General features: G+C 38.5%; 2 protein-coding genes across 7 annotated transcripts in view; both read left to right on the forward strand.

Annotated features, from left to right (window-relative positions):
* Positions 1–7,712, forward strand: part of hecw2b (HECT, C2 and WW domain containing E3 ubiquitin protein ligase 2b) — a 32,857-nt gene extending 25,145 nt beyond the window's left edge. For all 5 annotated transcript variants that reach the window (XM_058617711.1, XM_058617734.1, XM_058617720.1 and 2 more), the window contains 6 exons: positions 925–1,054; positions 1,599–1,745; positions 2,522–2,636; positions 3,038–3,123; positions 4,201–4,313; positions 4,714–7,712. In XM_058617711.1, the coding sequence (XP_058473694.1) occupies positions 925–1,054; positions 1,599–1,745; positions 2,522–2,636; positions 3,038–3,123; positions 4,201–4,313; positions 4,714–4,825 (703 nt within the window). In that variant the 3' untranslated portion in view covers positions 4,826–7,712. The remainder of the gene's footprint in view (positions 1–924; positions 1,055–1,598; positions 1,746–2,521; positions 2,637–3,037; positions 3,124–4,200; positions 4,314–4,713) is intronic.
* Positions 7,713–8,061: 349 nt separating this feature from the next.
* On the forward strand, positions 8,062–22,622 carry LOC131455441 (protein SON). 2 transcript variants are annotated; one of them, XM_058623070.1, is made up of 21 exons: positions 8,086–8,200; positions 9,469–9,508; positions 9,723–9,941; positions 10,776–10,810; positions 11,537–11,736; positions 12,122–12,315; positions 12,927–13,129; positions 14,421–14,703; positions 14,812–15,011; positions 15,560–15,712; positions 15,837–16,021; positions 16,565–16,699; positions 17,433–17,519; positions 18,123–18,341; positions 18,462–18,572; positions 19,109–19,225; positions 19,725–19,872; positions 19,977–20,045; positions 20,568–20,683; positions 20,901–21,002; positions 21,896–22,622. In XM_058623070.1, exons 1-21 carry the CDS (start codon positions 8,188–8,190, stop codon positions 21,971–21,973), a joined length of 2,907 nt encoding a protein of 968 aa, XP_058479053.1. In that variant the 5' UTR covers positions 8,086–8,187; the 3' UTR covers positions 21,974–22,622. The 2 variants fall into 2 exon arrangements, with proteins under 2 accessions (XP_058479052.1, XP_058479053.1); XM_058623069.1 differs by lacking the exon at positions 9,469–9,508 and having other exon boundaries at positions 8,062–8,200.
* Positions 22,623–24,260: the final 1,638 nt, after the last annotated feature.

Genomic DNA, 24,260 nt, shown 5'->3' on the forward strand with positions numbered 1-24,260 from the left:
GTACAGTGAATTTGGTCAATATTGCTCCTTGCAATAAAGAGTTATAGGGTGCAGTCCCTTTACGGCAGGCCCTGCTGAAAAGTGACTGCACCCTATGTCCGAGACTGAGACAAGACCGAGTAAAAATGCAGTCGATTCCGAGACCTTCAAAAAGTGATCTCAAGACTGGTCTCGAGACTAAGACCGATCTCGAGTACTACTACACTACAAATTAGTGTCTTAAACTTGTCATTATGATGTTAAAACTGTGTTAAAACACTGTGGTGGTGACAGAAAATTACATTATATCCTTTCCCAATAAGTCTGTTTTTCATTATGTCATTCTGTTGGCCACCAGAAAGCAGTTTTTACAGAAAATGGATACTTGATTTATAGTCATTTTCTTCTTTCTTTTTAATTTACAACCCCTGCTACTTTTATTACATCAGCAAGATGGAAGTTATCTTTTGTATCTTTTAAGGGATTTGAGCTACTGACTCATTGCTAACTTCTGACTGGATGCCAAATGTTACGAGATGTCGAAATTAGTGTCGCTCGTATACCTCTCACTCCCCTCTCACCAAAGTCCATAGAGAAAAGTAGCCATTTGTTGTCACATCTCACAGTAGTTGTTGATCCACTACTGCCTCCATCAGTAAGTTCATGTGTTATTTTGTGACTTTTTTGAAAACCTTTGTTCAGATTTGTCCAGATGACTTTGTTCAAGTATCAAAAACTTACCAAACGAGACGGTAGGCCAACAGCTCCCTCGTGCCTGCAAGCTCAAAACTCTGACTTTGTTTATGGACTTTAGTTTGGGTGGTGACTGACTATGTGTCTCATATACTCACATCAGCTCATGTGTGTGTCTGTTTAGCTATCAGACACACTCATGCAGGCACTTGGCAACACAAGTGATTCAAACAAACATTTTCCTCCATGTAGTCCATGTGACTTGAGTGACCTAGAGTACCTGGATGAGGAGTTTCACCAGTCCCTCCAGTGGACGAAGGACAATGACATAGAGGACCTCCTGGACCTCACCTTCACTGTCAACGAGGAAGTCTTTGGACAGGTCAGCCACTCTCAGCCAGTGTCTTTTTTGCTCAGCCAGATTTTTTTGCTATTGTTTGACATCTAGCATCAAACAAACAAATTCATTACATCTTATTGTATTTTTGCTACCTACTGTATATCCTATTTCTATGTTGGACACAAACTTCCACATTGTGCCCTTTATTTTATTATACAGTATATATAAACAAAAGATTAACCCATTTTTACCTGTATGAAGCAAACTGTTCCAGTGTACTGAATGGTTGTCATAGGCTGTCACCTGCTCTGTTTTATATATATTTATAGTGATTTCCATGCATTCATTTATAGTTCAGCTCTCTTGTGATAGCCATTTCCTGGTAATAGTCTTTTTACTGGCCGAAATAAGTAAATTGCTTAAATTGCAACCATTTCTGACGTTTATACTCAGTGTGAGGTCTTTTTTAATATGAATTTTAATTCAATGCTCCTATGAAGTTCTTGTCTTCTGTTATGTGAAAATTAAAGAATTTGTTCCACTGAAATTATTTAAAGATCTGCACCGATCCGCTGTGTTCTCACAGATAACAGAAAGAGAGCTGAAGCCTGGCGGAGCCAACATCCCTGTCTCAGAGAAGAACAAGAAGGAATACATTGAGCGCATGGTGAAGTGGAGGATAGAGAGAGGAGTGGTGCAGCAGACTGAGAGCCTTGTCAGAGGCTTTTATGAGGTAAAGTACGACTGCAGACACACCCCTTACTCTAACTTTCAGCTCTCTTATTAATTCAAGGAATCACCATTGCGTGGCTTCCGCTTGCCTAAAGACAATCGTGCCAAGGCAATGTGCCATGTACGTGATGCTGAGTCAGCTGAAGCACGAGATGCTGATACTGCACTAGTATGTGTAATGTAACACAATTATTAAAGGGATCATTCAGGTTCTTTGAAGCGTGGGCATCTCAAAGTCAAATGTGCTTCCTGAGTCGAGCGGATCCTCCAAGTCTGGTCCTAAGGGATGAGACAAGACTCCTTCAGAGCATTCAGGGAACACATAAAAGGAACAGGCTAGCAAGTCTACATCACTGATTCATTGTCTGACACCAGTGGCTCCAGAGAAGTGCTTCTCTCATTTATTTTGTAAGTGTCTATATATTTCATAGCTAAGTGTAAATGCCAGCTGATACTGGTATTTATTTTATAAGCTTCATTTTGATGGAATGTATTAAAAGATATGACACATTTATGGTATTGAGCCTTCATTCTGGTAGTTCTGCCCCAATGTCACTATGTGTAAATTAGATCAACCCTTCACAGGTTGTGCAGGCTATATGAAATAAAATGCTGTAGTTAATTTGACTTATTTCTCTGCAGATGTTGTTATTCTTTTATAAAAAATCAATGGTGTCTTGATAAATCAGATACTGGACATGACATACGAATTGAACTAAACTCAACTTAGTAACCAACAACAGTACATTGTTCTGCATGGGTGTTCGTGTTACCCAGGTGGTGGATGCCAGATTGGTGTCAGTGTTTGATGCCAGGGAGCTGGAGCTGGTGATTGCCGGCACTGCTGAGATTGATTTATCAGACTGGAGGAACAACACAGAGTACAGAGGAGGTAGGAAATGAGCTGGAAAACATGAGGCCTAAAAATGTCAAGCAGAGCATGGAATCTGCTGGATATGTGCCATTGCCCTTTTTTAGCATGCCAGCCATGTCATCATTATCTGTCTTACAGTCGGCCCACTACTTTGATCCAGACTAAAATATCTCAAGGACTTGATGGATGAAAATCTGTACGCACATAAAATATAGTTGTTTTTTTAGTGTGACTGACAAATCAGCGTTGACTCCTACAACCTTAACTATCCTCTTATTTTAAATGTTGGACTGTAAACCTCCAAATCCTCAGGTTTGGCTGCAGGAGTTTAAGGTTACACTCATTTCCTGTTTTTTTCTTTTTGACATATCATCATTATCATGTTGCCACAGTTGCATGACTTGAGTTGTTATTTTCAGGTTACCATGACAACCATATAGTGATCCGGTGGTTCTGGGCGGCAGTTGAAAGGTTCAACAATGAACAGAGACTGCGACTTCTGCAGGTAGGTGTGCGTGTGTGTCAGTGGTGTTTGCTGATCTGTGATACAGGGGAGGTTGTTTATACATAAATTCTGCTGTTATTTATGAATCCTTTGATTAATAATAATTGTATTTACTGTATATAACAGCTTTTTTATAAACAGAGTGCTTTGACGACAAAGCAAAATCAGAGATTAAATGGGAGGCACATGGGAACAGTAAAACTAAGCAGGCAAGAGAGTTGACCTAATTATGCATGCTTAATTCAACAATATCTTAAGAAGTCCGTGTGTTTGCCTCAATGATAGAAGCATTTTACAAATTAAAAATAAAGATTGTGTCGCTTTGTGAACTGCTCACTCCATGCACTGAAATCCATAGAGAAAATGTGTGATTTCGCATCACAGCACACAGGATTTGTTAATCCACTGCTGCCTCCATCGGTTTAGATGTGTTATTGTGTGGCTTTAGTTTTTGGAAATCCTTCATTTGGATTTATCCAGGTGAGACAAACTTACCGTAGACATATCTCATGACAATTGACTGTCGTGCAGTCGAGTAAGTGGTTTACAATCTTCAGTTTCCACTCAGAAAAAAGCATCTAATGTCAAAATGGTGAACATATTCTTTAGATATCATAGATTTAAGCACATCTTGCACACTTTAAATACATATTTTGGCAGCAGACGAGGATTCATTTGATTTATTCAGATATTAAATCTTCATTAAAGAGTTTCCAGAAAAAATTTAACATGCTTTTTACCCATGTTTAGATAGATAGATAGATAGATACTTTATTCATCTCACAGAGAAATTCACAGTTCAGCAGCTCCAGGAATATGTTACAAAATAGAAACATAAGAGGCATGCAAGTAAAGTACAGTCTAGTAAGGAAATTTAAAAGTGTAAACACGCTGCTAGAAAGGCTGCCACTCGCATCGGTGCCGGAAAGAACCTGTACCAGTATATTTATGTAAATGCTTTTTAAAATGTATTTTTATACTAGTTACACATTTGTTGTTGTTACCTTATATCAGGTGCTGGACTCAGCTGTCACCTCCTGTGCACTTGTTAATTCTCTGTCTTCTCTGTGTCATCAGTTTGTAACCGGGACGTCCAGTATTCCATACGAGGGCTTTGCTTCTCTTCGAGGCAGCAACGGACCACGCAGATTTTGTGTGGAGAAGTGGGGGAAAGTAACATCACTGCCTAGGTAAACACAAGAAGAGCCTGCAGAAAATATCTTTTCATAGTTGGAATTTTACACGACAAAGGTGTTGTATCAAATCGTATTTCACTATGATTTAGAGGATTGATCAGTTTGTATTCAAACCCAAAATCAACAGTTGTAACCGTTTGATGATAAAGTGATATTTCCAGATGCAGCCAAAATGAAAAAGGATAAGAGTCGTTTTTAAGGTTTCCTGGTTTTATTCACTCATGGAATGTGCAAAAACAAAACCAATAGTCCAGATGCAGAAACAAATCATAGGGTGGGAAGTGACCATCGCTTTTCCACACCAATGTGTCCAGTGTGGCTGTTAAGTTAAGATGATGTCTAAGGTTAAAAATGAAAGAAAGAAACACCATCATTTCCTGTTTGCTGTCTCCAGAGCTCACACCTGCTTCAATCGGCTGGACCTGCCCCCATATCCATCCTTCTCAATGCTGTATGAGAAGATGCTGACTGCTGTGGAAGAAACCAGCACCTTTGGATTGGAGTGAAATCCCTGACTGCCCTCTGCACTGCATCACTGCTGGTGGTTGTGAAAAGCAGCTGGAAAAAGGCCTCAACATCTGATTCAGAGTCACAAATGTATGATGTGCGTTTAATTTACAGAGGACTATAATTTATAAGGGATGTTGATGAGACACAAAGTCATCACTTGGACATCTACATCTGTGTTCCTTTTATTATATGTCGCACATGCATGTTTTTCGTGCTTGCTTAGTAGCTCACACACTATCACCTGTGTGATGTGATAGAGTCAAAGATGCACTCTGCCTTCCAGACGGAATCACATTTGGGAGGATTTTGGCCCAATCGGAGACTGGGATGTCTGCTTTTCACTTTGATACCACGTATAAACCACAAGAAGCAATCACTGCCTTCACTGCAGAGCCTGAGTGGATTGGTCTCTCTTATTCTGGACCCTGAAGGATCATGTGGCCTGTCAACCCAAGTGATGGACTTAGTTTAGTCTAGTGTTCTCCCTTGTGGCTTATTTTATGAACTGCACTCATGTAGATGGTGCTTTTTCCTCTTTCTTTCTTTTTTTTTTCTTTCTAGAAAAAGGCAGTTACATGCCTGAAGTAACTTTTGGTAAAGTCTGTGGGCTTCCAGTGAAGTTCACCCACACAGCTGATTTTGGACTCCAAATAGAAGATTTGGTATCATTGTTACAGTATTTTCATCTAAAAGTGTTTTTCTAAAGACATGGAGGTGACATGATGTGATTTGAATGTAACTGATCTAGATTGTGGGGGAGTTTTTTCTACAAAATCTGGATCAACTGGAAGAAAAAAAAAAGATTCAGCCAGCACTTACTTTAATAATTTGATGATTGAATTTATAATCATTTAATTTACATTAATTGTCCTTGATTGATTTGAAATTAGGTCTGATCCAGGTCTGTTTCTAAAGTGTAATGAAACTGAGCCCTGTTTAAAGATACAAACGGTGGATTGGAAAAGAAAACATTATAGTCAGGTACTGGGGTGTTGGAACAGAACAGGCAAAACAAGCAACTGCCCATCACCTGGGGCAACCAGTGCTAAATTCACATCTTCTTGCGTGTTTGCATTGACATTGGATGTTAACTAATCATGCAAAAAAATGCATGAAATTACATGCTACTTCTTCTCTTTAGTGTTCTGACAATGGAATAAAAAGAGTAGTAGCACCCTTTGTGTGTGCGGTACTCTATGCATTTAGTCCCACATTGCAGTGCAGCACGTTACTGTTACTAAAATGACATTACTGGCATAAAAACATCTCCTCTGCATATTCATTGACTTTCTTTTCACTAATATTATTATTATTATTATTATTATTATTATAATATATTGTTACTCACATTTGCACACTATGAATAGAATCTCCATAATGTTTAGGTGATTTTGTTTTATGTTTCTCTCTGTTCTTGTGATGACGACCACTTGTGTGATTGTTCAACTGAATGTCATCACACTGTCTGTGTGTAATCTCATTTTCTGACGTGATGAGCTGAACTCTGGCACCACTCCCGAAAATGTACACCCCTTATTTCAATGTTGAATTAAGTTAGAAGTACAGTTTAGTTAATTGAATCAGGTTGTTGTGCCACTCACAGCAGGCACACAGTAAACACTGTCCTTGTAACTGCATCGGCATTTCGTATAAAATCCATTTGAAGGAGTTTGCCGTGCATCTTTCTTCTTTTGTACTTGTACTCATCACTGCCCCTTTTCGGTCACATTCCTCCCTGCACTATGAATGTAAGCACGCCTTGAACTGCCTCTGTGAACTACAGTTGCACCGCCATGATACACAGGTCTGTAACAGTTAAAGGAACAATTCTTTTTTCTTTCTTTTTTTGAAGTATGTTTGTATGTGGGTCGGACTTATACAGATTGTGCTGTACCCACCCCTACCAGCAAGACACAGAGGCTCACTCTCAACATGCCTGTCAACAATGGAAAAAACATTTCAGCCTCTGAACCAAAGAATCTCCTCATAAAATATACGTCTCTTGAAGTCTATGATATCTTATGGATATGTTCACAGCGTTGTCTCACTTTTAGAAAGCCATTTTCTGACTGGAAACCGAAGATTTAGCCTTTATCCCCTTTAGTACCCCTGCCAATGACCATGTTTTCAGTGAGTCTCTGTGTCTTAAGGAGGTGTCTTTTACAACCACACTTCCTAAAGCCTGAATTATTCCTTTAAGCGTCTGCTGCTGAGGTCATGAGCGAAAACATCTAAATGGATCATGTTGAATTCTCGACCAAACACACATTCCATCAAAGCCCAACAACAAACATCCCTTCAACATCATACGTCCAAATTATGATTTCATGATTACGCTCTCTTAATTAAGACATAGATTCTAATATAATCATACATAGACACAGAATATAAAATAATTTGATGATTTAAGTATTTATGTCTATTAACTGAGACATTGTCTGAAAGGATCAAATCAGTTTTTCCTTTTTGTTTTTCTTAGTGAATCAACATTTTCAATCACATTTTGACTCAGTTGCAGCTTTTTCTTCTTGTGGTTGGAATTGGCTTCTATAAGGTGAGTCAAATCATTGTAAAGACTCATATGCTGTCTTTTAATGTGTAAAAGAGTTTTTAAAAAGAGTTTTAACAGTATAGTTTATGCAAATCCAGAAAGGGCACATTTGGCTAAGTTTTATGTGTGGATTTAGATAAACTGGATCGAAATTAGCTACTCTCTCATTCTCTTTTCCCTCACAGAATGTCCTGTCTTGTGTCTGTCTGACCAAAGTTGTGATCCTTAACTGGCTGAGTCACATTTAACACTCACATTTACACAGTCCACCTCACTTATAAATATGAATGTTTGTTTGCAGTCCTCTAATGAAATAAAGTATCATCTCTCTATGCAAGCTTTGTCTCCTTCTTTCCAGGTATTTTCCTTTTTTTGATAAAACAAACACATCTTTTCATCATCAATTATAGTCCTTGATTAAGAAGCTACAGGTTTGATGAACCTGATTAAGTGCTTTTACAGCATCCTTGTGGATCTTTATACATGGTACATTATGTTCTAAATAAAGGTAAAACAAAGCTCTTCCAGCAGTGTGACTATCCTATACTATATGTTCCAGCATATGTAAACGTGGACACTGTACCAAATCAAAAACACATTTGATTTTTCTTATTTGCAATTATGTGTAATTAATTAGAACATTCGGGAAGGAACATTCCCTAGTTCCGGAACTATTCGTAAGCGGAAACGGATCATACACGGGCTGAAACTGTGATGCACACTACGAAAGAAAAAACATGGCGGCCAACATAGAACAAATCTTTCAGGACTTCATATTGAGTAAAATCAGAGAAATTGAAGACCAGAATGAAGACAAAACGTACGTGAATGTGTTTTTTAGTTTGGGATTTCTCTACAGATAAATATAAGACTGTCCGCTATATTGTGCAAAATGAATGTTTTGCTGCCACAGAAGCCGCTCTGGCTAGCATATAAGCTAACGCTATGTGTACTTATGCGTTTAAACGTATAGATATAACAGGGCTTTTTTGTAAGCCGGCGGGGTAAACATTAACCCGTCAGTTGTAAAGGGATCATGTGTGTGAATTATGTGTGTGTATTAAATGCAACAACATGGAGCCTTATAGTGCACCATAGCTTTGCCGGTTAGCTTGCTTATTTACGCTCAGTGTGAGTGGCTACTATCTCTTAGATTACGGATGTGTTTTTATGCATTTGGACCAATAAACATTACCCCTCCTGCACATGAGTTTCAGTTAGATAGTGCGTTTGGTCAAAAAACCGTCAGAATTCAACAGGTACATTTATAATTTTATGGTTCAATTCCAAACGTGAATTTCCAGCCGGGTTCCTGACTCTGGATATTTATCAAACATTGTCTGAGGCAGGGGTGGGAATCACATGGTACCTCACGATGTGATACGCGATACATGATCCATGGTACCAATAATATCATGATACAACGGTTCTCTGATAATCAATATATTTACAAGACAGTTTTATAGTGATGTATCTCGATATATGTATAACTGAACAAAACCAAATGTCTGTGAAAAAAGTTGATGCATTGAATGTGGATGGGGCATCTCTTAACATGCTGTACCCTCTTCTTTGGCCAGGTAACTTCCGCCCTAGTTTACCACATTCAATTGAGTGTGGGTTTCTTCCTCCCACCATTCTGTCAGGTTGGTCCCTTGTGGCCCTTGCGCCCTCAGTCGCAGCAGCTCTGATCAGCCATCCATCTGACCTCAAAATTTCGTTGTGCACTTTCAGTTGTATAATAATGACAATAAAGACTATTTCATTTCCTTTCCTTGAGCAGCGCCGCTGTGAGGAGACATGAAGTAGCAATGCCCGGCAAGTGAAATTGGCAGGGACAGTATACGTTAGAGCCCCTTCATTTGTTAATTAAAATATGGATATTTTCCTGGGCTTATCGAATAAAGGATTGCACGAGGAAGGGTGACGATATATCCCCAAATCGATATTTTGACCCACTCCTAGTCTGAGGTGTGTTCGTTTTACAAAACCACTACCAAGGTTAACAGTACTGCCTCACAGCAAGAAGGTGCTGGGTTTGATTCCTGATCTGGGACCTTTCCTCATTTTCTCCCCGTGTCTGCGTAGGTTTCCTACGGGCTCTCCGGTTTCCTCTGGCCATCAAAACGTAAGAATGTATGACACATTCAGTCAGGTTATGTCCATTGTGTGGCAGTACACTCAGTTGCAGTGGCTCTGATAAACCCTCCATCTGTCCTCATAATTTCGTTGTGCAATTTCGGTTGTATGATGACAATAAAGTTCCTTCCTTTCCTTAACAACAATATTTTTTTTATATTCTTTATATTTTTGCATATTTTCTTCTGTCTCCTGTCCATCAGAGCTGTTGAAGGAGCAGGAGCTGCCAGTGAGACGGTTAGAGATGAGATAGCCCCCTCAGACAGAGAGAAGCAGGAAGACGTGAGGCGCAGTGGTTCACAGAAGAAACATAAAAAGCACAAAAAACATAAAAGTAAGAAGAAGAAAAGGAACAGAGAGAACGAAAAGGAAAGCAGCTCAGAGTCTGGGGCAGAACTGGAAGGAACCAAACATCAGACAAGGTAAAACAAAATGTGTGGATGTTAATCATCACAAAATTGTTGTCTTACATATACAGCACATAATCAATTTTCACTCACATCCTGATAAAAGCATAAAACCTCCCAAGTTTATTTCTTTAAAACAAATATTTTAAAAAGTGAGCGCACATTGCAGAACAAAATTATGGCTTTTCAAAGAGTCATGGCCAGCACAAATTGTAGGTACAGCTGAAAATAAACGTTAATGATCTCAATCCTATGTCAAACTTTACTCATCTCTTATTGATTTGCTGTGATGAACTACAGAATGTCAGTCTAATTTTACATATACGATACTATGCAAAAAGCTTAGTCCGCCATTATATTTGTTGTTTTAACAATGTTAAATTACCATACAGTATAATTATGTCCCAATCACTTTATTGGAACACATCCAGACAATACAGGAAACGTGTATGCAGTTTTAAAACAAGACTTAAAAAACAGCTTCTACAGGTTTAAGTATCTAGTATTTAGTGTGACCTACACTTACACTTGAACACCCTGGGTCTCTTAAAACCAGAGTGGGACCCTAAATAATGTTATTGGTAAAGCCTGTGTTTTTCCTAATATTTCATGTCAACAAATATCTGCTGTGTAAAAGGTGTATTACGCCAAGGTATTTTGAAGACGTGCTTCAGAATTACATAGACAAGTTGTATAAGTTAAACTCATTGACAGTTTGCTCAAATATAAGACACATTTTCAGTCACATCATTCTAGCACTGCAGTGTTTAATTGATTAATCGACTAATAATCAATTACTTAATTAATTGTCAACTATTTTTCTTTTTTTACTTTTTCTTTGCTTCACAGAAGAGGAACACCAGCAGATGTGGATATGGAACAAGGTAAGTCTCTTTTATTTTAATCAGTGATCTGTGTGTGAATCAGCTCTTGTGGGAAAAATGCAGCAGAATACTAATCCACTGAAAGACACAACAAAGCATACTGGCGTGTCAGAAGGAAGGAATGTGCTATGTTGTTAAATCACCTATATGCTAAAGTGCTAGTTTGACAACAGATCTACATCACCACACTCACTATTTCTTACATTTTCACTTTCACATTTGTATAGAAAAAATCATTTCTGTATGGATGGAGATGCCACTGCCTGGTTTTGAGATATATGAAATGCACCTGCTATTGTTATAAGATTGGTAGTTAAAGCATGTTGTTTATGTTGTATATATTATGATCAATATATGTATTGATGTATACAAAAAGTTGTCCATATTAATGTTAGAAAGGACTCTCTCACATGTATTTAATGCCAGTGTTTTTTTTTTCTTTATATTTAATTTTACAATTATATGCTTGACTATCAGCAGCGCTGTATCCTGTATGTGTATATACTGTATACTTGTTTTATAGTGTAGTGCATTCTATGTGTAGTTTTTAATTTAATTACTGTTCATGACTGATCTGCCGAAGTTAATCTCTTCAGAGTTTGCCAGAGCAATGACTTCACCTTTGGTTGACCTGGATACAGACACAGGGCAATATGGAAACAAGCCCCATTTTAATCTCATTTGTAGGTATGAAGTCTTATGATGTATAAAACATGTCACCTACAGGTGAGGATAAGCAGAGCAAGTCCAAATCCCACAAGCGGCACTCATCAGGGAAGAGGAAGAAGAAGAAGAGAAAGAGGAAAGGTGATGACAACTCATCAGATTCTGACTCCCCATACATGTCAAGACAGAGGGACAGTAAATGTCGTCGAGCCTCCTCGCCAAGGCGACGAGAGGAGCTGCCTGATATAATCCCCAAACAGGTGAGATACTTCTCCTTTGTCTCTATTAGCTAAAAATGCCCATCTTCTCTATGGTCCTTGGTGCAGGAGAGTGAATGTTTACAAAATTCAGTTTCCTGTTGGAAAAGGCCGTTTTACGATGAGTTTTTTTTCCTTGTGTCTCTTCTGGTAACCAGGTTTTCTGTGTCTCAGTCTGTCATGGGCATGGGGGGGTACCTTATGCAACCACATTTGAAATAACCTGAACAATCGATTTAATCTTAAATGGCAACTCTTCTGTAACCTCGAAGTTAAGTGTTATTCTGTTATTTGTTGGATCCACTGTTTAGGTGACTTAGTTAAGTTTAAAATGATGTCAAATTTTTACTACAACAGTGGAATTAAAGGCTTTACTCTCTGCTAACAGGACAGCTCCAATAAAGGAAGAAGAGATGAGGAGAATCATGGGAGGAGGAGCAGATCCCTCTCACCGTCACATTCCAATTATCGTTCGCATTCCCGTTCAGTAAGGAGAAGCTCACGTTCACGGTGTGGACACCACCACCAAAGATCAAGGACTCGCTCTTTGTCCAGTTCACAATGCCACAGGACCCGGTCAAGGTATGAAGAAAAGCTTAAAGCTAAATATTGAAGTTTAAATTACAAAAACCTAATTTTCTTATATAAACAATATGAAATTAAAGCAGTTAAATAATGAACCACACCTACCACTTCTAATTTTTCAGCTCTTTCAAATGCAGCCTCATAACTGTGTGTTATGTAAAGTGGGCTGCAACTAATGATTTTTTACACATAATCCATGTCTTACACACATTAGTAGGTTGTTTTTTTTACTGGTATCACTAGTCAATATGCCTGGTTGTCTACAGCTGTGTCAAGACCTCATTACAACACTGATGATGTAACATTTCAGTTTTCATGTATTCTCACATGTTTCTCAGGGTAGTAGTAATCATGTGGCTGTATCAGGATCACACATTTTTACTTGGATGAAAACTAAATTATGGGAACCTGTGTTTCACATTTGTTAATTTGCTGACAGTATCTGTTATTGAACACCACACATGCTGCACTGGCAAAAACACAGTAATTATACACCTATAAATGTAGTTGGAAAATCAACATTGCGTCTGAATTCATGCAACTCTTTTCTCATCATGAACCTGTGGCTTTTCACTCTTTACTGATTTGGTTGCCCTGGCTGCTGATAGCTCCTCAGAGAAGAGAGGAGCTGTTGACATGTCCGCTAAGGTTCCTTCAAAAAGCCATGAGCCACCTGTGCTGGCCTCCAGTCCGACTCCAAGAAACATCAAAACAGAGGAGCTGACAGATTCACCGCCTACAGAGTTACATAGCCAAGACCAGTGTAAAATGCCAGCAGAGAAGAAAGCAGAGGAAACAACACAACAATTAGGTAGGACTTGTTTGATGTCATCTCACGTATACTTTGCTCGGAGTCCTGTTAGAATAATAGTTCAGGTATTTTGAATCATCAGTGGCGATTGCGTTGAGCACACCCTCTGCGTCAAGAACCAGTCTGAGACACGGCAGCTTGCTCTCACTGAAAACATGGCTGTCTGTGGGGACACCAGGAAAAACAGATTTCAGCCACTTTGCAAAAGGCTCTATGCCTGGATATCTAAAGAGTATGATTTCAGGTGTAACTCACCATTAGACCACCTTTTCCAACGGGGAAAATGAAGTTTGTAAACCCCTCTTTCTCTTGCACCATATTTTATAGGGGAAAAACAGCGATTTTACATCATGGCACACAGAAGTTGTTGATCCACGACTGCCTCCATCAGTAAGTTAAAATTAGACTTTTTTGTGACTTTGGTGTTTGAAATCTTTTGTTCACTTCACCCTAAGAGGCACAAACCTACCAAACGAGACAGCAGTAGACCAGCAGCTCCCATGTCCCATTGAGCTAGAAACATAATTTTCTCTATGGACTGGTATTGATCAAACAGTTGACAAACCTAAGTTATTTTTCTTGTTCCCCTACTGGCATCCATGTTTTACAGGCCTCTGCCTCTGTGTCCAATTCTGATTCTTAGTACAGGGGTCGCACAATCAGCGTTGACAGAACTTTGTACAGCCACACTTTAAATAACCTGAACTAGTCCTTCAATATAAAACAATTTCACTGTCTGGAAGTACATTTTACACTCAACCTTTATCGTAAACAGACAAATAAATTAAGAAGGTATCAGAAAAGTTTACAATTTTTGCATGAGAAATCCAAATTTAGGCACTCATTGGTGGTTGTTAAAGTAAAGGCCTTTATATAATCATTCGTTAGTGCCTGAATATGGAATATTTAGTGCAAAATGTATTTTTATACCAGAATTTTTCTGTATCAATGGATACCAGTAGCACCTCTGCCACATCTCTCTTCTAAAGTTTATAGATATTCTTATGTCATTGAGAAAACTAGTTCAGAGTCATCTGATACTCCACACATTAAATGAATGACGGTTGAAACATACTCTATTTGCACAATCTGAACTAAGTGTCAGTTATGGTTCAGAGATAGTGATGTGAAAAACATTTCCTCATCAAAACAGTAATGAGGTAAAGTAAAAAAAAAAAAAAAAAAAAATTTGTGTGGCAACTCCTTACCTTACCCAAAGTCAAACATAATAAATGAGCTTTGCTGTGTTAAAATGTGTCTATGTAATGTTGTCTGTTGTTTATTACTACAGCTGCAGGTTGTGGCATATCCCAATCTGCACTGAACAAGTCCATAGTGACTGAACCCAAGCAGACCGCTGAGCCCATCATTTCTCAGCTGAAAGCATCAGAAAACCTTAACACAGACCGAAAATCACCAGCAAAGAAGAAGAAGAAGAAAATGTCCAAGTCTCCACAGAGGAGCAAAGATGGAAAGTCGTCAAAAAATAAGAAAAGATCCAGGTCCCCATGTAGGAGCCACAGGAGGGGATCCAGATCTCACAGCCGTTTAAGGAGGACAAAATCCAGATCAAGGTAGCGTGACTGGACTGTTTATTTACCTGGATTCTCTCCAGTTTGTTTTTTTGACATTGAACAGAGAACAGAACTACAAATAAATCAGCTTACCTGTCATCTATATAGGTCAGGCGGCCGGACGTCCAGGAGGTCACGCTCACGCTCCAGGTCAGCGTCACGGAGTCGGAGGAGGGCGCCTTACAGTCAGAGGGATCGCTGGAAACGAGAGCCAAGTCACTCACCCGTACTCATCCTCCGCAAAGATAGATCCCCTACAAGGAAACATGATAGCTCGAGCAACAGTCCTCACCGCATTACTGAACTAGGTCAGATAATATGAAATCACACATTGTAAACTGTTGTGCCCCTGCATTTTTATTTGCATTTTGACTTTATTATTTATAGAGAGAGATTTTGTGTCATGCATCAACCTTATTCCACTGTCAGAACGGAAAACTCACCGACATTTATCAAGGTGTCCAAAGCTTCAAGCATCCCTTCCTTGTGCATTCTGTTGAGTTACTTTAACACCACAGACAACTGACAAGCGAAACATTCAGGGGGAATTGCTATTTCTCGTAGAGTAATCGCACCTCAATCAGTACACGGCAGCAACAGTACAACAATGCATTCATTATTAATCAATTACTAAATAAATAGCTATGTATTTTAACAGTTTAATCTGTTTTGAGCATTGCTTTATAAGAAATTTTATCTTGGTTTGTGGACATTGTGTCATTTTGGCTGATTGACTTAAGAAATAATGATCAGATTAATCTCTAACCCAAAAAGTAAAGTTAGTTTATGCTAAATATTTCAATATTTTCTGTTAAATTAACACATTCTATGTTTTGAATTACGTTCTTTCCCACAGATAAGGAGCAGCTGTTGGAAATTGCCAAGGCCAATGCTGCTGCCATGTGTGCCAAAGCAGGTATGCCCATTCCTGCCAGCCTGAGGTCCACAGTGCTTCCCCTGGCTCTGCCCAGTATGGCTATGAACGCCGCAGTGGCCAGTATGACTGCCGGTATGATTTTGATTCCTATCGTCATTCTGTCATCATACAACCATGCTTCTGAGAAATCCGAAACTCTACCTTCAAGGCTCTATATTATCATTTAAATTTTTGTGTTTCTCTGTGTCTCTTTCAGCCACCATGACGGCAGCCTTGTCAAACATGGGTTCTCTGTCTTCACTGCTCGCACTGCCCTCTATAACCAACAAACCTCCCCCTGCTGCTGCTGCTGCTGCTCAGCCCAACATGGCTTCTTTGGAGGAAGTGAAGAGGAAAGTGGCAAAGCAGGCCAACAGCATCAGCATCAAGGAGTTTACTGATGTAAGGGAACAACACAGTAACATAATGTAGAACTTACTGAGGTTTCACTGTAAATACTGTACCTGCCACATAAGTGTGTAACTTCTTCAATATAAACAAATGTCCATTACATCCAAGCCATTGTCAGATGAGTTCACACAAAACGGTGTATTCGGTTACACAGTGAAACTTTGTGTCTTTGCCTTTGGATGTAGCCGTAGCCAAGGTTTTTTCATCTTTATGTCCGTTGCGCATTCTTAAGGAAATCCTTTCACATTTGGCACAAACACTGACGTGGGCTTTTGGATGAACTGATTTTATTTTGCCTGTTAGTGTGTTATCTAATGAATGCCTTGAGAGAATCATATAAAGATGTGGCTGTCTCAAATGTATTCGGTAGTTGAAGGTCAAGGTCACACAGGACTTCACAAATATTTTTTTGGCCTCTTGAAAATGTAATTATTTTTCAGTCAAAATGCACATGTAATATGGGTCTGGAAAAAAAGTCTGTTTAAACTGGTACTGATCCTGCTTGGAGCTTATTTGCTGTTTGTGTGCTTGCAGAAATGTAAGATGATTGTGGACAGTAAAGGAGAGCTGCCGGTGGCTGTTCCTCATGTGTCAGATGAAGAGGAGGATGGGAAACCATTTGGAGGATCAGCTCTTCGGGAGCAAAAAGCCATCAGCTTCAACATCAATGTAACTCCCAATACACACTTAAGTTTATATGTCACTCTTTATGTGTGGCTGAACCTGCTCTGAACAAGACCATAACTAGTTATAGAGAAGAACCTTCTCAAAAACTAGTGGTGTGAGTGAAGTGCTGGAGAGCATATTTATTACTCCACTGCACCCAGTGCACAGGGTTCGTACAGATGTTGAAATCCTTGAACGTTCTTGAATTCGAATGTTGTGTTTTCAAGGTTAGAAATGTGCTTGAAAATGCTTAAAATAGTGACTCTATATCTTTTGCAACAAATAGCTATCTGACTTAGTAATTTGCTTATTAGATGGAGGAACAAAATAAGTCAAAGTCAAAATGAAATTCAAAGTCCACTTTTAATTTATTGTAGCATAATGACATCTCAATTTGATAAAAAAACAAACAAAACTGAAATAATAATTCTGAATATGTATGTATGTATGTATTTGTATAGTTAAATGGTCATTTGCCACAGCTGTAAGGTGCTGGAAAAGCATGAAAACTGACCTCAAAATTGCTTGAAAACTGTTTATTAACCCTGACAATGAACATTAATAGTGTGGCACAGTCCAAAATTATACCTGCTGCTTTGAGTTAATTAGTGCCAAACTCAGGTCTCTTTGATATAATCTCATGCAGGTTAATTTATACACAGTGCTGATATTCTGCTAGACAGCATGTTCATTCTTTGTAAAATAATGACCATGTTTTCTTTTGATTTTCCTCCAGAACACAGCAGTTCGCCCTACAGTGCGCAGTGATGCCGGCATAGCCAAGGAGTTTCCTGTGTCTTCGGGGTGCCAGCATCGGAAGAAGGTCAGAAAAGTTGCACATTGGATTTTAGTCTTATAATATGATTTAAAAGGTCCGTTTTAGTGTGGTTGTGTGAGGCAATGACACATTGTCAGCACTGATTGAGCTGTGTGCATCCCCTGCACCGAGAAACAGCTGCAAGTTGGAACACAAGAAAGAACAGATTTTAGCCACCAAAAGAAAATATTCAAAATTCAAAATATATAAACCTGCTTAAGTCTGTGATACCTTAAGAATATGTTCATTGTTCTTGCACCAAAGTCCATAGAGAAAATCAACATTTTTAGCTCACAGGTCCACAGGAGCGTGTGGTCTTCTGCTGTCTTGTTTGTCAAGTTTTTGTCACTTTTCACTTTGACACATCTGAAAAGGATCGGAAGCACCAAATTTACAAAATGACACGTTTAAACCAATTAATCGAGGCAGCAGTGTGCACCCCTGTGTGCTATGATCTAAAATCAAGGATTTTATTCTATGGGTTAGGTTTAGGGAGTAATTTTGCAGTCAGGAACTGGAAGATTATTCCTGATTTGTGTTACTTTTCCTAATTATACATAAAAGATATATTGATTTTATAATGCCTCATGACTGTAATGTAATGTCCAGGAGGGCGAGACATTGGGTGCCTACGGAGAATGGGTTCCAGTGGACAAAACAGCAGACAAGACTGCAGGTGCCTCCAGGAAGGCCCAGAGTCACATTCCCACATCATCTACCACCTTGTCATCATCAGCCAAAGCTGCGGCAGTGGCAGCAGGGTCACCAGAGGCTGTCGAACAACCAGCACCTGTTAATGACAGCGTTTTTCCTGACCCAGTGCAGCAGGTGAGAAATGTGTTTGTTTACTCACATTTGTGATTGTGCAAATGCAAAGTAGTTTTTTTTGTTTGTATGCACCAATACATGCTAGTAAAGTAACATTTTAAAAACAATCTCTCTTTGCAGCCAGTAGATATCTCTCAGGCTGTAACCGAGAGAATCAAAGCTCAGAGGCGTTTGGCTGAGAATCCATATGATGTCAGTGCGATCTGCATGCTCAACCGAGCACAAGAGCAGGTACAGTACACTTCCTGCTTCCTGTGTTTTTTACTTTGTCTATGATCTATGCAGTGAGGTTCCCTGAATAAATAAAAAGTAATGAGATGTCACAGAACCCCCTGTGATCCTCATGTGGAGGATAAAGCAGTAGAAAATGGGTGGATGGATGGATAAAAAATAATTATTATAATTTTTATTACTTATCCACGAAAGTATGACAAATGACAAAGTATGGCAAAGGATTTATTGTGAGAAAACTGATTTCAGCCAGTTTACTACTGACTTTGCATTAGTGCCTTCCCAAAAACTTAAAATTCTGACTGTAAAAACCCGTGAAGACCTACAGTATACTGTGTGAATAGAAGCTCTTATTAGGTAAAAGAAAATAGGTTTTGTCTTTTTGTCTTATTCCAGACATTGCGGTTTCATTTTGAGATTTTCTTTCAGTCTTATTTTAGTAACTCACAGTTGTTGTTTAGTAATGACACATTCCCTTGTCACTTTCCAGATAAACACTTTGACTCTGATCTAATGGAAATGTCCTGTTGTCATAGGTGGATGCATGGGCCCAGTCCAACACTGTCCCCGGTCTCTTTACTGGTTCTACTGGAGCACAGGTCCTCACCTCAGAGGAGCTGTCCAACAGTGGACCACAAGCATGGCTGAAGAAGGTAAGAGGGTTAAATCATGAATATGCATATAGAAAAGTGTAGAATTGACTGCGCTGTGTGCAGACCTTGCTAATGCTGAAAAACAGATTTTTAGAAACATAAAAAAATCTAACCTTATAAGATCTATGCCTGCTTAAGTGAATGCCATCTTAAGAATATGTCCACTGCTATACCTTGCCATTAGAGAGCCTTTTTTCTGACTGCAATATGAAGTCACTTTGCAAACCGCTCACTTCCTGTACCAAAATCTATTGAGAAAATCAAAATGAAACAGCGTACCATTCTAATCAATCATTACAAATATCTTTGGGCACTATAGTTATCATATATAGATATGTTCCCGCTTCAGTGAGAGTGAGCCTCTGTCTCTCAGACTGGTTCTTGGTGCAGTGGACACTGCAGCCCCTGTCACATCTAATACTAGTTCACAGTACAAGCATTGTCACACTCTCCCTGTTTGTTACCTAATGTATACGTCATGTCTCTGTGTCTCTGCTAGGACCAGTTCCTTAGGGCGGCTCCAGTGTCAGGGGGTGTGGGGGAGTTTCTGATGAGGAAGATGGGCTGGAGGACGGGGGAGGGCCTAGGGAGGAACCGTGAGGGTACCGTGGAGCCAATCATCATTGACTTCAAAGTGGACCGCAAAGGTTTGTGGCCGAAGAATATAATTTTTTTTCTCCTTTTCTTATATATTTATCTTAAACATTTGTGCAATTTTTCATATGGTGGAACGGTTGTCTCTGTTTGTCAGGACTGGTTGCTGAAGGAGAGAAGCCACAGAAGCAGACGGGAGGACTGGTGGTAACCAAGGATCTAATGGGTAACAGAAACACAGCAGACATGGTCACAGCATGTATAGTAAAAAATAAACCTGCATCATGTCCTCCAGCAAGAAAACCAGATTTTAGCCACTGAGCAAAAGGCTTCAAAAAAAACCTTTTTGAGTCGACACTGTTTGCCAATCCATCTTGCCTTTTTTTGGAGACACTGATGTTTGTACACTGCTCACTCTCTTGCAACAAAGTCCATAGACATCAGATAGATTTATTTAAGCTCATGCAGACATGGCAGCTGTCAGTTTGTGTGGCTCAGGTAAATATGAATGGAGGAACACCAAAATCACAAGTCAAATGTGGGTCAACAACTACTGTGTGCCATCATGCAAAATTGCTATATTTTCTTCTAATGACTTTGACGCGGGGAGTGAGCCATTTACACAGTGACACAAACTTCAGTTTCATATTGAAAATGCTGTCTCGCCCACGTTAACCCACTTGACTTTCCAATCCAGTAAATATTTCAGTTCCCCTTCCTCAGATTCTGCGTTTATATGTGTGCGCAGGTAAACACCCAGTGTCCGCTCTCATTGAGCTGTGCAACAAGAGGCGGATCATGCAGCCTGAGTTTGTCATGGTTCACCACAGTGGTCCTGACCATCGCAAGAATTTTCTCTTCAAGGTGGGTCATCTTGATTTTGTGCCTCTGTCTTGCTTCTTTTTTATCAACTAACCTTACATAGAGGGTTTATCCACACAATGAAATATTCTTTATGCTTTGAAAGATAAGTGTACATGAGTTTCAGAGGAACAGCCCTTCTTTTTCTCATCCTTGTTCTTCTTCTCATCGGTTTAATCAATATTCTTTCAATTCTGTCCCCACGTTGTGTTGTTTCCAGGTCACATTGAATGGTGTGGACTACCAACCACAGACAGCAAGCCCAAACAAGAAACATGCCAAGGCCATGGCAGCTACAGTTGCCTTGCAGGCTCTGGGAGAGGTAACATAAAAAACTGGTTTCTTTCGCTTTTGTTGGTTTAGCACTAATGACATTTCACTGACATCAGCTATTCAGATATTATAATAATAATAATCATCTAAAACTTTATTTCAATAGCTGTGCATATTGAATGCACAGCTATCTTTGTGTGTATGTTTTATTGTGTAAACACGATTATTATATTTTATTTAGAATGAAACATTTGTAAAACTTTTAGATTGAAGGAAATCTCAACCTTAATGCCTAATACTATACTATAAAAGTAACATTTCCGGTTTTGGAGTGTGGTTGTTTATGGTACTTATACATAGTCAGTGTTGATGGGTTTGTGCACATCCCTAACACAACAACCAGCCTGTGAGAAGGTCATTGGAAACATGGTTGTCAGCTGCTTGGGACACAAGGAAAAACTGATTTTTAGCCACTTTTAAACACTAGTGTTTTGATGAATAAAATCTTCTCCATCTTAAGTTATAATAATAAACAATAAAATAGTTCCCCACTTTATGTTGTTTAACAGCCTTTTCCAGCTTTTTTAACTGTTTATATAACTGTAACACAGGAACTGCTGTTCTATTGCTAACTTATATGTTAAGTTTTTGTCACTAAGGCGCATTTGAATGAAATACTTCAAACACCACAGCCACAAACTTATTTATTACTAACTGATTGAGGCAGTAGCGGAGCCGTGACTCTTGTGTGCCATGGTAAAAGTCTTTGAACGTTGGCGTGGGAGAATAAGTGGTTTACAAAGTGAAACAAACTGCCTTAAGCTGGTTCTCAGTGCAGGGGTGCATTTATTGATAATGTGCCAGTGCCTCATAAAACCACACTCCAATAAACCAGACCGTTCAATCTGATATAGTGTATTCAGACCTGTTTTTTGTTGCCAGGTTCCTGCTGATGGACCAGGACTCTACACTGGCCCTGTCTTCACTGCTGCTTCTACTGGCCCTTTGTTCTCTACATAGGCAAACACACATATAGTGTGGTTTGTGTGGTGCTGAGTCTTACACATTATTCCAACATTTAGATGATGCTGTTTTTGTAGATCTGTTTATAATTCATGAATCATTCTCACTGTAGTGTATTATTTATATTGTAACAGATGTTTGCACACCTCAGTGAGAATGATGAAGGTGAAGCTTCATGTGGCACAAAGTATCTTTGAATCAAAGCTACAAGTGACCAATTTTAGAACCACAAAGACAATTTTTTTTTGTTTTTTAAGTCACTGTGTTTGTCAGGGCAGATTTGTTCTTTAGAGGTTCTTGGGATTCAGAAAGAATCTCTACTCATCTCATAAGTGGATGTTGTGTATTTATGTATTTATGTACGTATGATGACATTTGTAAATTAGTAGCATTTCAGTTTATGTATAATAGCTTACCAGTAGTTTAGTCCTAATCAATAGACCAGGCGCATGTGTCTCTGCATTTGCAGAGTTTGGTTTGGCTGTGAATTGAAACATATCTGTAAATGTCTTTTTGGTTAAAAATTGTTTCTTTTGGTCCTGATATTTGTGACCTGGCATTCTTCAAGAAAAAAACGCTGTTAAACTTTGTGCAACTTACCTTATAAAAAAAATGTAAACACAAAATAAAGATTATATTTAAGTAATGTCTTAGAAGAATCCATTTTATTTCCAAAGATCCTGAAACTGACTTTTTTTTTTTTTTTCAAAAAAGGTCATAGTATAGCATGTAATCCAAAATGACTCAAAAAAGTCATAGGTTAGTATGTCGTCCAAATTGAGTCAAAAAAGTCATAGGTTAGTATGTCGTCCAAAATCAGTCAAAAAAGTCATAGTATAGTATGTCGTCCAAAATCACTCAAAAACGTAATAGGTTAGTATGTTGTCCAAATTGAGTCAAAAACGTAATAGGTTAGTATGTCGTCCAAAAATGGTCAAAAAAGTCATAGGTTAGTATGTCGTCTAAATTGAGTCAAAAAAGTCATAGGTTAGTATGTCGTCCAAATTGAGTCAAAAAAGTCATAGGTTAGTATGTCGTCCAAAAATGGTCAAAAAAGTCATAGGTTACTATGTCGTCTAAATTGAGTCAAAAAAGTCATAGGTTAGTATGTCGTCCAAAATCAGTCCAAAAAGTCATAGGTTAGTATGTTTTCCAAAATCAGTCAAAAAAGTCATAGGTTAGTATGTCGTCCAAAATTAGTCAAAGTCATAGGTTAGTATGTCGTCCAAAAATGGTCAAAAAGTCATAGTATAGTATGTCGTCCAAAATCAGTCAAAAAAGTCATAGGTTAGTATGTCGTCTAAATTGAGTCAAAAAAGTCATAGGTTAGTAAGTCGTCCAAAAATGGTCAAAAAAGTCATAGGTTAGTATGTCGTCCAAAAATGGTCAAAAAAGTCATAGGTTAGTAAGTCGTCCAAAATTGGTCAAAAAAGTCATAGGTTAGTATGTTGTCTAAATTGAGTCAAAAAAGTCATAGTATAGTATGTCGTCCAAAATCAGTCAAAAAGGTCATAGGTTAGTATGTCGTCCAAAATCAGTCAAAAAGGTCATAGTATAGTATGTCGTCAAAAAAGTCATAGTATAGTATGTCGTCCAAAATCAGTCAAAAAGGTCATAGGTTAGTATGTCGTCTAAATTGAGTCAAAAAAGTCATAGGTTAGTATGTCGTCCAAAATCACTCAAAAACGTAATAGGTTAGTATGTTGTCCAAATTGAGTCAAAAAAGTCATAGATTAGTATGTCGTCCAAATTGAGTCAAAAAGTCATAGTATAGTATGTCGTCCAAAAATGGTCAAAAAGGTCATAGGTTAGTATGTTTTCCAAAATCAGTCAAAAAAGTCATAGTATAGTATGTCGTCCAAAAATGGTCAAAAAGGTCATAGGTTAGTATGTTTTCCAAAATCAGTCAAAAAGGTCATAGTATAGTATGTCGTCTAAATTGAGTCAAAAAAGTCATAGGTTAGTATGTCGTCCAAAAATGGTCAAAAAAGTCATAGGTTAGTATGTCGTCCAAAATCAGTCAAAAAGGTCATAGTATAGTATGTCGTCCAAAATTAGTCAAAAAAGTCATAGTATAGTATGTCGTCCAAAATCACTCAAAAACGTAATAGGTTAGTATGTTGTCCAAATTGAGTCAAAAAAGTCATAGGTTAGTATGTCATCCAAATTGAGTCAAAAAAGTCATAGTATAGTATGTCGTCCAAAAATGGTCAAAAAAGTCATAGGTTAGTATATCGTCCAAAAATGGTCAAAAAAGTCATAGGTTAGTATGTCGTCCAAAATC

Source organism: Solea solea, chromosome 2 (assembly GCF_958295425.1).
Source record: "Solea solea chromosome 2, fSolSol10.1, whole genome shotgun sequence".
Lineage (NCBI taxonomy): Eukaryota > Metazoa > Chordata > Actinopteri > Pleuronectiformes > Soleidae > Solea > Solea solea.

Coding starts and splice junctions, on each gene's coding strand:
- LOC131455441 (XM_058623069.1), top strand. CDS start 8,118: ATGGCGGCCAACATAGAACAAATCTTTCAGGACTTCATATTGAGTAAA. Junction 13,130..14,420: donor GGAAACAACACAACAATTAG/GTAGGACTTGTT, acceptor TTATTACTACAG/CTGCAGGTTGTGGCATATCC. Junction 20,684..20,900: donor GCAAGAATTTTCTCTTCAAG/GTGGGTCATCTT, acceptor TGTTGTTTCCAG/GTCACATTGAATGGTGTGGA.